The sequence below is a fragment of the Erigeron canadensis genome, chromosome 9, assembly GCF_010389155.1.
Source record: "Erigeron canadensis isolate Cc75 chromosome 9, C_canadensis_v1, whole genome shotgun sequence".
Lineage (NCBI taxonomy): Eukaryota > Viridiplantae > Streptophyta > Magnoliopsida > Asterales > Asteraceae > Erigeron > Erigeron canadensis.
In genome coordinates this window covers 23,095,781-23,109,992 of record NC_057769.1, presented here as the reverse complement: position 1 = coordinate 23,109,992, position 14,212 = coordinate 23,095,781, and the positions used below count along the sequence as shown (strand labels likewise).

Here is a 14,212-nt window from a genome sequence, read left to right as displayed (position 1 = left end):
ATTTCCACGTTTTTGGATGTCCAGTATATATCCTGAACGACTCTAGTCAGTTAGGCAAATTTGATGCCAAAGCTGATGAGGGATATTTCTTAGGATATTCAGCCATTCGCAAAGCCTTCAGAGTTTACAACAAGAGACTGTAAAAGGTTCAAGAGTCAATACATGTCACATTTGATGAAACCAATGAAGCAATCAATAAAAAGCCAATCCTTACTTCTCCCCCAGAAAATCCAATTATCTTTGGTGAATCTGATCCTATCAAAGATTCATCTGAAGATGTTTTCAGTCATCCTGACTTAGAACCAGTGCAATTTGAAGAACCCCCCCCCCAGTAATACTTCATTTTATCCATCAATAAGTTTCAAACTACCATCTGAACTTGTTAGTGGATCAGATGTTCGTACTACTCCTACAATATCAGCTCCAATTGATTTTGAGCCAGTAATTCAAGAAATGCCTTTAAACGAAGAATTTCATGATGTAAATCGTGATCTTACAGATTCTGATGAAGACGTTGATGTTGTCTGGCAAGATCCAATTCCAAAGAATCAATTGAATTCTTGCACTGATATTGTTGTTCGTAACAATCCTGGTCAATACTCTAAATGGACTAAAGCTCACCCAATCAACTAGATTATTGGTGACTCCAGTAGAGGGGTTCAAACCAGAAGTGCCTCCAGTGAGCAATGTTTATATGTCAGCTTCTTATCACTGATTGAACCGAAAAAGATTGACGAGGCAATGAATGACCCAAGCTGGGTGATAGCTATGCAAGAAGAGCTTCACCAGTTCGAACGAAACAAAGTTTGGTATCTGGTTCCTCCTCCAGTTGGCAAAAAAGAACCAATTGGAACCAGATGGGTTTTCAGGAATAAGGTTGATGAAGATGGAGACGTGATAAGAAATAAGGGTATGTCCAGACAGATCTTGACTTTGAAGAATCATTTGCTTTTGTAGCAAGGTTAGAAGCCATTAGAATGTTTTTAGCCTTTGCTTGCCCATCATAAGTTCAAGGTCTATCAGATGGACGTCAAGAGTGCATTTTTGAATGGAGAATTAGAAGAGGAAGTTTACGTCAAGCAACCTCCAAGCTTCATTGATAAAAAGCATCCACATTGGGTATATTGTCTGGACAAGGCACTGTATATGGCCTCAGACAAGCCCTTAGAGTCTGGTATGATACTCTGACCAAACACTTATCTGAAAATGGTTTCAAAAAAGGTGCAATTGACAATACCTTATTTATTCTTCGTGAAAGAGGTAATCTTCTGTTGGTACAAGTTTATGTTGATGATATTATTTTTGGCTCTACTGATGAATCTTTGTGCAAGAAATTTTTGAAAATTATGTCTTCAAAATTTGAAATGAGTTTGATGGGTGAATTAACATTTTTTCTTGGGCTCCAGATTAAACAAACCAGTGATGGTATTTTTATTAATCAAGAAAAATATGTTAGAGATATTTTAAGAAAATTCGATATGAATTCTTCACCTTCAAAATCAATTCCAATTTTTGCACCTTTAACAATAGATTCAGACCCTGATGGAAAGCCAGTGAACACCACTTCCTATAGAGGCATGATTAGTTCACTAATGTATTTAACAGCCAGTAGACCAGATATAATGTTTGCAACATGTCTTTGTGCCAGATATCAGTCTAACCCAAAAGAATCTCATCTGGCGGCTGTAAAGCGCATTCTGAAGTACCTTAAGGGTGCTCCGAGTTTGGGTCTTTGGTATCCCAAAGGCTCAGGCTTAGATCTAATGGGTTATTCAGATTCAGATCATGCAGGTTGTAAGATAGACATGAAATCCACTACTGGCGTATGTCATATCCTTGGTGGCAAACTGGTGAGCTGGACCAGTAAGAAGTAAAAATCAGTCTCTTTATCCACTTCTGAAGTAGAATATGTGTCTGTAGCTAGTTGTTGTGCTCAGATACTCTGGATGAAGAACCAGTTGATTGATTATGGTATTAAGTATTCAAAGACTCCTATTTTTTGTGATTATACCAGTGCCATTGCTATCTCAAACAATCCAGTCATGCACTCCAAGACGAAACACATTGATGTCAGGTATCATTTCATTCATGATCATGTTATGAAAAATGATGTTGTGGGAATGTTGAACCCTTAATAAAGCTTCAGATCGAAGAAGTACTTTTTGGGGCTTTCCTGAGGTATCTAATAACCTTGCTTCTGCTCGCCGCTAGCTATCTGCTATGCTATTAGAGGATTTATATGGAACCTTGTTATGAACGCCTTTGTGACACTGGCAGGGTTCTTTGATTCTAGATTTATAAATCTATCCCAGTAAAGCTATCGAACGCCTTTGTGATACTATCTTTACACTGATAGATTTATGGATCACCATTCCAGGGGGAAAGACTCAGACCACATTTTTTTTATCTAAGTTTCAGGGGGAACTTATTAATTTATTTTCTCACTGGACAAATTTTTTCTAGAAAATATTTATGGTACCTTGTAAATGTGTCCCTCTCATTAATAGTGGATAAGTTGACGTGCATGTTTGAAGTGACTTCAGTTGCTTTGTAAATGTGTCCCTCTCATTTGTCTATATTAGTTGATGTGCGTACTGGAATGTCCCTCCAATGTACCATCAGTGCATATTCTACTGGCCTAATCCACCAGTGATACTGGAGAGTCCAGTCAACCTCCAGATGCATTGAAATGAGTCGTGGTGTGTTAAGTCATAATATTTTTAATACTTGATGCTAGTGCGTGCCATCCATACAAACTTTTTATCTGGACAGTTACTCTTCACCTTACGTGGCATGACTTTTTCAACTTAAAATGATGGTTTTGTTACCTTGGGAAGACAAAAAGTGCAAGTTGGTAATTTTGTGGGTTGTCAACCGTCATACATTTATGTGTGATGGGAAAATTAAATGCGAATGTCAAAATCGATCAAAATTGTTTTGAAATATTTCAAACTTACCGTTTTGAATTCCATTTTCTCTTTCCTCTATAAATACCCATATTTATCTCACCTTTCAGTTTTATCTCGAAAATCATTTACTCCCAAGTCTTTAAATTCCTTCATTTATTTCTTTCTTCATTTACTCTCCAATCATCATCATCTCTCTTCTTAAATTTTCTTTATCAATCCTAAGTTCTTTCAGTTTCATCTTCATAAATTTCAATGGCTCCCAAACCATCTCCTAAAAATCTTTTAGCTGTCAATTATGCTCCGGTAGCCGCCGTAAAAAGGGCCAATCACATCTCTCTCACTGCCGACGCCATCAGAACTAACATGAACAACTGGATGGCCAAACTCTCAACTAATCATTCAGCAACATCCATTATTGGAAGGTTAAGTACCTTCTTCTTGAGCAGTCCTTTGTATGGTGCCCTAACCATGAATCCGGGCAAAATGTACCATGACTGTTTATGTGAGTTTTGGTACACTGCCGTGTATGTGGAAAGTAATGAATCCATCCACTACACACTTAAACAAGGCACCAAGAATTTCACCATGACTGTTGATTCTCTCAGAGATGCTCTGAGAATGAATTATTTTGATGAGAATGAGATGCCTGTTGAAATTCCTTCTGGCATCAATACCAGGGAAGTGTGCAGGTTGATGGGGCACACTGAGATTGTGGATGAGAATGGTCAGCTGCTCAGGAAGGGTACTGTTTATATGAGCAGGTTGACTGATTCATGGAGATATTTTTTTCACACACCTTGTTGAATGTTTAGGTGGCAGTTCTGGAGGTTAGACCAGATAAATCAAACGCAGCTTCAGATTGCCTATTGTTTGTGGCATGGGTATAAGGTGGATTTTGCACAGATATTCTTCAATGATCTGGTGGACAGATTGAAAATCAACAGCAGGAAAGCCTTCATTCCCTTTATTTGATTTTTGTCTATTGTTTTCAAAAGGGCTTTAAAAAATGAGTATACTGTAAATACAACTCATTTTTCATTATGTGAATATCTGAGGGACCTTAACCAGTTGACCTCATCTCCTACTGAGGTTGATATTCAATTGGTGATGTTGTACCAATTTAGAATACAAGAAGAAGAAGCCAATGCATCATCACTAGATGAATTAGAAGAGGCTGCAAGTGAGCCTCAAAATACTAAAGAACCCGTTGAGGTTCCTACTATTGAAAGGGTGTTGCCCATTTCTCAAGTAGCTCCTAATCCCACCAGACCAAGGAATAAAACTCATCGTCTTAGGAGAGACGGAGTTTTAGTCTCATCTCTTCCAGAATCTTCTCAACAGGATTCTGGAGATATTAATCAGGCAAATCCACAAGCAACCACTTCCACAGTTCTTGTAGAAGAAAGTGGTGAAGAAGAAAGAGGGTCAGGCTCACCTCTAATAATACCAATCTCAACTTCTGCAAGTGGGGACATCATGACTGCAAATGGATCATTAATTGTGGAAGGAATTGAGGGGGAACAAACTAAGCAGGTTGTCAGAGAGAATCTGGAGCAGGGTGCTCAAATTAATTTAAATAGAGTGGAGGAGAATGTCCAAGTAGAGGACCAGGCAGGTGGAACCGGCCCAGATTGGAATATGGTTGATTCTCCACTGTCTGAAGACAATGACTTTGATGTGAACATGAGTTTTCTGTGAGAAGAAGAAGTTGATCGCACTATTAATTATGTCTCCCAGTCAATTTTTTCAGAAATGCCTCCTCCACCTCCAGAAAATACACCAACACCTCCTCCAGAACAAACAACAACAACACCAACAACATCTGAATCACCTTGTGCACCAGAAAATCAACCCCTTCAAACTTCTGAACCACTGGTAGTCACCCAATCAATCGAAAATATCACAAGGGTGTTGCTAGTATCTTCTATCACTAGAATCACCAATCCTTCCAGTGGTCTCTCCTCTTCTTCTTCAACCGAGGTCCAAGGCCTTTTTGATAAGCTGGCGGACCTGGAGAGATCACTTCAGTCTTCTTCTCAAGTTATTTCTTACTTTAAATCTTTAATTTCCAATAATCTTAAGTCAGAAATGAACATATTTGCTGGTAATGAGAAGATGGTCTTTGAGAAACTGGATGAACTTGTTCTAGCAACAAATAAATATTCTGAATTTATACAAGTTGCAGTCCAGGGATTAAAGGAGGATATGGTGATATCAGTTCAGACTGCCCTCAAAGCCGAAATTGTTCAACCTTTGGCGAGTCTGACTGGTGAGGTTTAGAAATTGACCACCAGAATAAGCTGTTTGGAAAGCAGGCCAACTCTTGAGAAGAATTCTGTTGTCGGCACCCTCAGTGATGAAGTTGTCAGAAAATTTAGGGGGGATATGCTGAAAGAAATAACAGAAGAATTTTCTGAAACAATCATCAGAAATCTTCGTGATGGGTTGCTGCTTGAAGTAATAAAGATGATTGACAACCATTTGTCTCGCCACTTTCCTCAGGATCTAGAGATTATCAAAAAGGAAATGATGCAGTTGAGGAACACTGTGAACAACATTTCACCAGTGTCTGGTAGAACCTTTGATTCTGCTGATAGACATAAATTGGACCAAGTGTGGAATCATCTTTAGTCTGGAGATGCTTCCAAGGGGGAAAGTTCTTCCAAAGAAAAAGCTGGTGATCTTCAGAAGAAAATTGAAGTCTGGAAGAATGTGATTGGAACAACAGATGTCACTGGTACTGACGCTAGTGTTCAGGTTGAAGAAGACACTGCTGGTACTGATGCCAGTGAGCTAGTGTTTGAAGAATTCCCAGACCTCCCAACCACAATAAAAAGGATCAAAAGAAAGAATGTGGTGTCTGGTGAAGTAACTAGAGAAGCAGAAAAAGAATATGTATTTGCTGATGAGGCCAAGGCAAAAAGACTGGAGGAAGAGTGCATCATGATTGAAATTTTCAAGAAAAATATGAAGGATGACTTAATTTCTCACCAGTTAGATATGGCCAGACATGGGACTCTGGATTCTTATAACACTGGCAGGTTGGGCATTTAAATTGAAGTTTATAAAAAGATGAAGGATGATCCCAGGCTCAAGAAATGTCTGGATGCCTTGGATGATGTCTATATTCGATCCATGTATGCTCAAGATGAACAAGTTTATGATTCTAAAATTATGGTGTAAGCATACTGGATCTCATTGCCCAGAGAAAAGAAGAATTGAAAGATCTCCAGAATCAAGTAAGGAGTAATTCTACTGCTCTGGAGAATGTATATAGAAAGAAGATCAAAGGTTTGCCCAAGGCACCAGCCAAAAAATCAAAAGCTGCTAGAGATTCAGATCTTAGCACCTTCATTCCCTTAAACACTTCAGAAAGAATTAACAAAGCAAAAATTTAACAAGCGGCTGAACAAAGAAAGGTGTCCAGGAAAGTTGATGATATGGTAAGGAAGGCTCAGACAAAAGAAAAGTACGAGCATTTGTCAAGATTCAGAGCTGATGTCCGACCAATACTGGGTGCTGAGATCCATCTAGCAGAAAATCATGATAATTCTCAAAGTTCCATGTCAAACTCTTCAGAGAAGGGAACTTTACTGATGAAAGAAAAGATACATCAATCAAGGAATTTGGATGGTTAGAACTTAGAGAGATTGGCCTTTCCCACAGAGGTAAAGATGTTTCCCAAGATGTAAAATACTTTATGAAGAGGATTGACAAGGAATGAATGAGGAAGGAACTGATGGAGATAGAGTTGGGCTTAAGGACTGCACTAACTACACCATCATCTCCAGGTTCAAAGAGGAAGGCCACAGAAGAGCCATCTGGGCATGCTGAAAAGAGAAGGGCAAGAATCTTTGTTTTGTACTTGTATTTTGTTTATTTTTGATGTAAAGTTGTAACTTTCAACCAATTGATGTCTGTATATATAAGTTGCAAGCTTTATTTTTCACAAGTACTAGAACAGATTAAGTCTAGAAATTAAAATGTACAAACTGGAAACACTGATGATCTATAAAGTGGCTCTCCAGTAATTCAAAATTAGACTTAGTCAATTTTTCAAGGATTTTTTCAAGCACAAACCTGTGTAGATAAAAGCTTGAAAATCCTTGCATAATTTCTAAACAAATAGGGGGAATTTGTTAGGTCCAAAGTTACTGGACTCGCTCCAGGCGAGACTACTGGAGCCCTCTGAAGATTTGTCCAGAAATTATGTGAAGACCAGTGAACCATTTACTTGTACAGGAATCTGGATTCCACCAGATTGGTTCACTGGACTTCACTCCAGTCAAGATCTTTCCACTGAAGAACATTCTCACTGAAGTCGAAGACTGAAGTCTGAAGAAAGAAGTCTGACAAATAGCGGAGCTCACTGACAGACTTACCAGATATCTTGACTAGAGTCCTTGACAGTGTTCTAGACCTTACAAGTCTGAACACTGATTACGAGGAATTGACTTTATGCCTTTACATGCCTTTACCCGGACAATCCATTTGTCCTTTGTTAAAAGTCTTACACGCATGTAAAGGTGGTTGGTTAATTAGAAGACAAGTCACTATCAAGTGACTTTATTCTTGTACTTTAATCAATACATTTAAGAAATTAAAGTAATTTCCTTAAATGCATGTAACCATATTTGTACGACAAAAAGAATATTATATTTATTCTTTTTGCCTATAAATACCAAGTCACTTCCCTCATCCAAATTACACTTTTGCAATTTGGTGCCTTTGCTCAAATACTCTCGATCTAAACAGTTATACTTCACAACTTTAAGTATTTCGATCAAAAGAGTTTATTTAGCAAATATTAGATCACTTGTAATTCATAAGGTTGTTTAGATACTTACTTTGTAATATCTTAGTTCCACAACAACCTTGTATTTTATTTAACATCAATAAATAAAATACACTTGAAAATTACATTGTGTCTCACCATTTACTTTACTTGCTTAACTTTATATTGCTTAAGTACGTATTACTTTATATATATTCTTGCATTTATATTTATTGTAATACTAGTCCAATCTAGTGCTTACTTGACTTGTTGTATTCTACACTTGTGGCTTAAACCATCAAGTGAGGGACTTCACATAAGGTATATTGGTCCACACCCCATTGTAGACGGGAGACCTATGCGAGAGAAATTGGTCTTATTGTCGGATATTGATCCCGGCTGTCTTGTCATAATATTGTCGGACTTTGCTCCCGGTTGTCTTGTCTTAATAACCACATGTCATTGTGTGCTCCCAATGACGACTAAACTTAAGGTCAAACACACTGTGGCATATTAGGGTCATTCTTTTTACATTGGATGTACAATTAGCATCAGACATTTTTGGACTCTCATGTTATTAGCTTTAATTGTATTAGCTTGTCCAGATTATTAAACTCGTATTCAGTGGGCCCAATTCCAAATGAGGGCGACTTGTATCCATATCTTGGGGTCCACATTTGAACGATTGTACTTATATCGAACTTGTATTGGCATTAATGGTTGTAATCTCTATTACCTTCTGATTAGTACGCAATTATTTGTTAACCCTGTATTTCCGCTACAACGGGGTGTAACAAAAATTGGTATCAGAGCCCAAGGTTATAGTTAATACAGAGTTTTTCCCCTGGAAAAACTCAACTTATAGCCATTGTCGTTTCAAAAGGATATCTAAGTCTAATAAGGTTTACGATAGTTAGCCCGAGAGTTATATTATTTTCCTAAAATTAGACCTAATAAGGTTTAATAAGGTTTACGAAGGAGAAATTGGTTGAAACATACTGTTATGGCTTGTCACCGAGATCCGGAAGTTGATAGCCGCTTTTAATCCTCTGATTCTCCAAGCGGCAGTTAGTGCAACCAACTGGATGGTGATAGAATTGAAAAGACCCACTGGTTCTGCTGTTGGAACATTGTAATAGGTTGTCTAGAGTTCGCGCCGATATTGGTTGTTACGAGAAAGTTGTAAGAATACCCCTTTTAAATGGCGAGACATTGATAGTGCAAGGAGACAAGTCAGGGAAAGAATTGATTTTGGTGTCGGCAATAAAAGAAAATAGATATTTACAAAAAGAATACCCTGCTTTCTGGGCGCTAGTGGTTGAAAGGAAACCAGAGGGTAGAGGCATTCAAGATATTCCAGTAGCTAAAGATTTCCCGGAGGTATTTCCTGATGATTTGACAAGACTTCCACCTCACAGACCAGTCGAGTTTGGAATAGACTTGGTCCCTGGAGATGCACTCGTGACCAACATGGACGGAGCTACTATGGGGGCAGCGGGGTCAACTGCCCCCACTCCAATTTTGGTACAATGTAAATTTTTAAAATTTAAATGGTATATTTGTAACTCTTTTCTAAAAATAAGAAAAAATAATTAAGAAATACATACACATGTTTATCTCCGTTGTTATAAGCTTATTTCATTGGTCATCGAAGCATTAACTTTGAGATAAATCTTTCTATTGGCAGAATAAAAAACTTGAGTTGTTTTGATTTTTAATAGAACCAATGAAAAAAAGTTTAAAGAAAAAGATTTCTTTTTTTGGATATGCAAATGTGTAGTACACAAATAATGTAGTCGTTTGTGGAAAAATTATTTTCTTTCAAAATATTATATATGTTTATCACAAACAATTAATTATAATAATCACAATAGTTATGTAGGAAAGATATATATATACAAGCTAATTATTAAATAATAAATATATTTTTCAGATTTTTTGCATCATTTACATTTTCATTTAATAAAACCTTGTCTCACACGTGCAGTCTTTATTTTTTCAAAATAAACTCGTATTTTTGAATATGAGTGTTACACTCTTAGAAATTTAACAATAACTTTCTAAATTGCCCCCACGCAAAAAAGTTACTGGCTCCGTCTCTGGTGGCCAAGGCACCCTATCGCCTTGCGCCGCCAGAAATGCAAGAATTGTCCGAACAACTTCAAGAGTTGTTAGCAAAAGGACTAATTCGTCCAAGTTCATCACCCTGGGAGCTCCGATCTTATTTGCTAAAAAAAAAGATGGCTCTATGCGCATGTGTATTGACTATAGAGAATTGAACAAGTTGACCATCAAGAATCGATACCCTTTACCTCGTATTGACGACTTATTCGACCAACTGGAAGGTGCATCACACTTTTCCAAGATCGATCTCAGATCTGGGTATCATCAACTCAGAGTCAGAGAGACAGACATTCCTAAAACAACCTTCAGAACTCGTTATGGACATTATGAGTTTTTGGTTATGCCGTTTGGTTTAACCAACGTACTTGCTATGTTTATAGACTTAATTAATGAATCGAGTATGTCGACCATATCTAGACAAGTTTGTCATCGTGTTCATTGATGACATACTAATCTACTCGAGAACTAAAAATGAACATGAAGGTCATTTCAGGACCATTTTACTACTGCTCAAGGATCAAGAACTGTAACCCAAAGTTTTCAAAATATGAATTTCGGATTAGGGAAGTACACTTCTTGGCTCATGTAGTGAATGCAGATGGAATCCACATAGATCCATCTAAGGTCGAGGCAATAAAGAAGTGGGAAGCCCCTAAGACTCCGATAGAAATCCGTCAATTTCTTGGACTGGCTGGATATTATAGGAGATTCATTAAGACTATGTAATGCTCCTATGCTAGCATGATGTGTAATTTCGAGTCTTAAAATTTATAACACGAATCAACTAGCGACTGACTACTACACACTATCGGGCAGTGGACCCGACCGTTTGTAATATAGCTAAGAGGTAAGACCTTATTTGTTCTCAGGGATTGGATTGACTAGTTGTTTGATGAAATGGTATGGAAAACGGGTGTTGCTTCGAAAATCCTTTTGACAATAAAATTAAAATGAATTTGAAAGACAAATTGCATAAAAGTAAAGAAGAACGTCAGACAATAATAATAAAAGTCATCCACCTTGACTTCACTCGACTTCAAATGTAATTGCATTTAATTAAGACCAAATTCGTTTGAGTTTAAAGATAATCGTGACAAGATTAAGGTGCTCACGTGGTACCACCAACCGTGAAAAAATTATCGAATCTCCTAATTTGTTAGTTAAATTACCCAAGCCGGTACCACCAAAGCCAAGACAACTCTACCAACAATTAGTTTTATTGACTATCTAATTATCAATTGCACCTATGTAAAAATAACGTGGTACCACCAACCGTCATAAATTACGTTGACAAAATTACTCTTGAATTATAATGATATTCACTATCATACCATGAACTAGTGATAATTACTCATATACAAGCAACCATTTTAAAATCACATATACATTCAACTGGTACCACCAACGAAGAATTTATATGCAACCAATACCAAAATAATTATTAAAAAGAAATAAATCATCAAGATCACGGAACAATGATAATTAGATAAACCCTTTTGAATTAAAAATATTGCAATCACATCATTTGTCTAATTTCATCAAGGTGGATGATAAATTGTTTAGCCACTCATGATCAATTCAAAATAATGATTAAAATTAAAGAGAAACATGATGTACCAATTGTTTGAGAAATTGAAATTGCAAGACAATAAAAGTAGATACGATCTAGATGGGTGCTCGTGAATCTTCAATGAATCCGCCTAAGAAAACTTACTTAGAGATTGAAGAACCCTTGTAGAACAGCTCCTAGAAAGATTTTAGATAATCTGGAAATTAGGGTTTAAGTTTTTATTTATACTCTCCACGAAATCTGATGCAGAAACGATCCAAAACCTCAACTCCCGTGCACCCATTGCGACGCAGTGGGGTTGTGATGTCCCTCACTACGGCGCAGTGAGGACCTTTGACTAAGAACTCGTTGACTTCCAAACGACTGCGGCGCAGTGGCTTTTGAATACCTCCACTGCGGCGCAACCAAATCCCACGTCTTGCATTCTTCTTCCACTGATTGCGCCGCAGTCAACCTTTGCAATCCCTACTGCGGCACAGTAGGGTAATTTCAATTCTTTTCCGTGGATAATGGCTGTTGCGCAGTGGTCTAGATACATCCCCACTGCGGCGCAGTCACAAGCATGTGTACAAGTTCTTCTTTCGATCTTGAAACTTGCTGAACCTCGCCATCTCTTCCACTTGAAACAACTCTTGGTAATATAAATCAACTTCTAGGCCAATAAGTTTTCCGAAAATGTGTCAAATGAATGCGTAACCTGTTTAGAGCCTGAAAACACTAACAAACACCATAAACGCGCCAAATGCACATAAAATCGACTCAAAATACTTAAATAAATGGCCAATAACGATGTGGGCGATGGGTATAAATTGGTCACATCATAGCATTACCAAATGGGATTGAAAATTTCGTGGTATACTGTGACGCCTCACATCTGGGCATGGGATGTGCACTTATGCAGAAAGGTAAGGTCATTGCTTACGATCTCGAACTCAGAGCGGATTTTTGCCTTAAAGATTTGGAGGCATTACCTGTATGGTACTAAGTGTACTGTATTCACGGATCACCAAATTCTTCTGCATATCTTCGATCAGAAAATGCTAAATATGAGACAACGACAATGGGTAGAATTACTTAGTGACTACGACCGTGATCTCAAATATCATCCCGGTAAAGCAAGTGTTGTTGCTGACGCGCTAAGTCGAAAAGATAGAATTTCCCTATCTGTCATAACGAGAGAAAGTTCTTATTTTGGCTCATCATTAAGGGATAGAGTATTGGACGATCAAAATGATGCCCTACAGCCAGGGAGTATCGAGAAAGAAGCATTGAGGAATGTTGAACGTTCTAGGTATTCAATCCGTCCTGGAACTGACAAAATGTACCATGGTCTAAAGGACTTTTATCGGTGGCCTGCTATGAAAAGAGATATCGCCACTTATGTCTCAAAATGTCTAAATTGTTCAATGGTCAAGGCGGAGCACCAAAATCCTTCCGGGCTGCTCCAACAACCCCAAATTTCTGACTCGAAATGAGAACAGATTACTATGGACTTTATTACTACACTGCCTTGAACCCTGAAAGGATACGATACTATTTGGGTCATTGTCGAACGACTAATGAAGTCTGCTCATTTCATTCCAATACGGGAGAATTGGAAGATAAGGAAATTGTCTCAAATATATATCGAAAAGATTGTGTCTCTTCATGGAGTTCCTTTGTCCATTATCTCTAACCGTGATGGTCGTTTCACTTCACAATCATGGAGACATTTCCAAGACGCCCTAGGCACTCAATTGCATTTGAGTACGGCTTACCATCCACAAACTGACGGGAAAAGTGAACGTACCATCCAAAGTTTGGAAGACATGCTTCGGGCATGTGTCATTGACTTCAAGGGTAGTTGGGAAACCTTTTTGCAGTTAGCTGAATTTTCATATAATAACAGCTATCACACTAGCATCAAATGTGCCCCTTGTGAGGCTTTGAATAGACGAAAATGTAGATCGCCTATCTGTTGGCTTGATGCTGGCAAACATCGTTTGTACAAATATGGACTAGTTCAGAATACTACTGATCAAATGTTGAAATTAGAGCGCGGATAAAGGCGGCTCAAGATCGCCAAAATAGTTATGCCGACCGTAGAAGGAATTTACTTGAGTTTCAAGTGGGAGACAAAGTCATGTTCAAAGTGTCGCCTTGGAAAGGCACTGCACGTTTTGACGTGCGACGCAAACTTAGTCCTCGTTATATTGGACCATTCGAAATTGTTCAAAGAATTGGTTCCGTAGCTTATAAGCTTGATTTACCCCAAGACCTAGAACACGTTCATCCCACGTTTCATATTTCGAATCTTAAGAAATGTCTGACTGATGAAACTTTAGTCGTACCTGCCGAAGAGCTGCAAGTGAATGACTCTCTTCAATTTGTCGAGGAACCTGTTGAAATTCTAGACCAAACAACTTAGATGTAGTCGTATCGAGTTGGTCAAGGTTCGTTGGAACTCAAAACACGGACCCGACTCGACTTAGGAACGCGAGGACTTTATGAGGGATATTTATCCTCATCTTTTTACTGAGCAAGACTTGATTTCGGGACGAAATCCTTAGAAGTCGGTGATGTTGTGACAACTCGTAACTAATGGCCACATGGGCCGGATCTCTAGTGTCTGGAGGGAAAAGGAACACAAGCCCCTGCCCCTTCTTCTTTGTTCCTGCGCCACACACACACACACCAAAAACACACATCACATTCATTTCAAAACAAAATAAATTTTCTCTAAATCTCCTTCTTTCTTATGGTTCATCAAGGAAAGATTAAAGGAAAAAAACTTTTAATTGGTACAATAATAATCTTCTTGTAATCATCATCATCATCATCATCATCATCATCATC

The 14,212-nt window shown here is 38.0% G+C and overlaps 1 protein-coding gene across 1 annotated transcript; it reads left to right on the top strand.

Moving 5' to 3' along the window:
- The first annotated feature begins 12,423 nt into the window (after positions 1 to 12,423).
- Positions 12,424 to 12,852, top strand: LOC122583359. Its single transcript, XM_043755775.1, has one exon. It carries the CDS (start codon positions 12,424 to 12,426, stop codon positions 12,850 to 12,852), a length of 429 nt encoding a protein of 142 aa, XP_043611710.1.
- Positions 12,853 to 14,212: the final 1,360 nt, after the last annotated feature.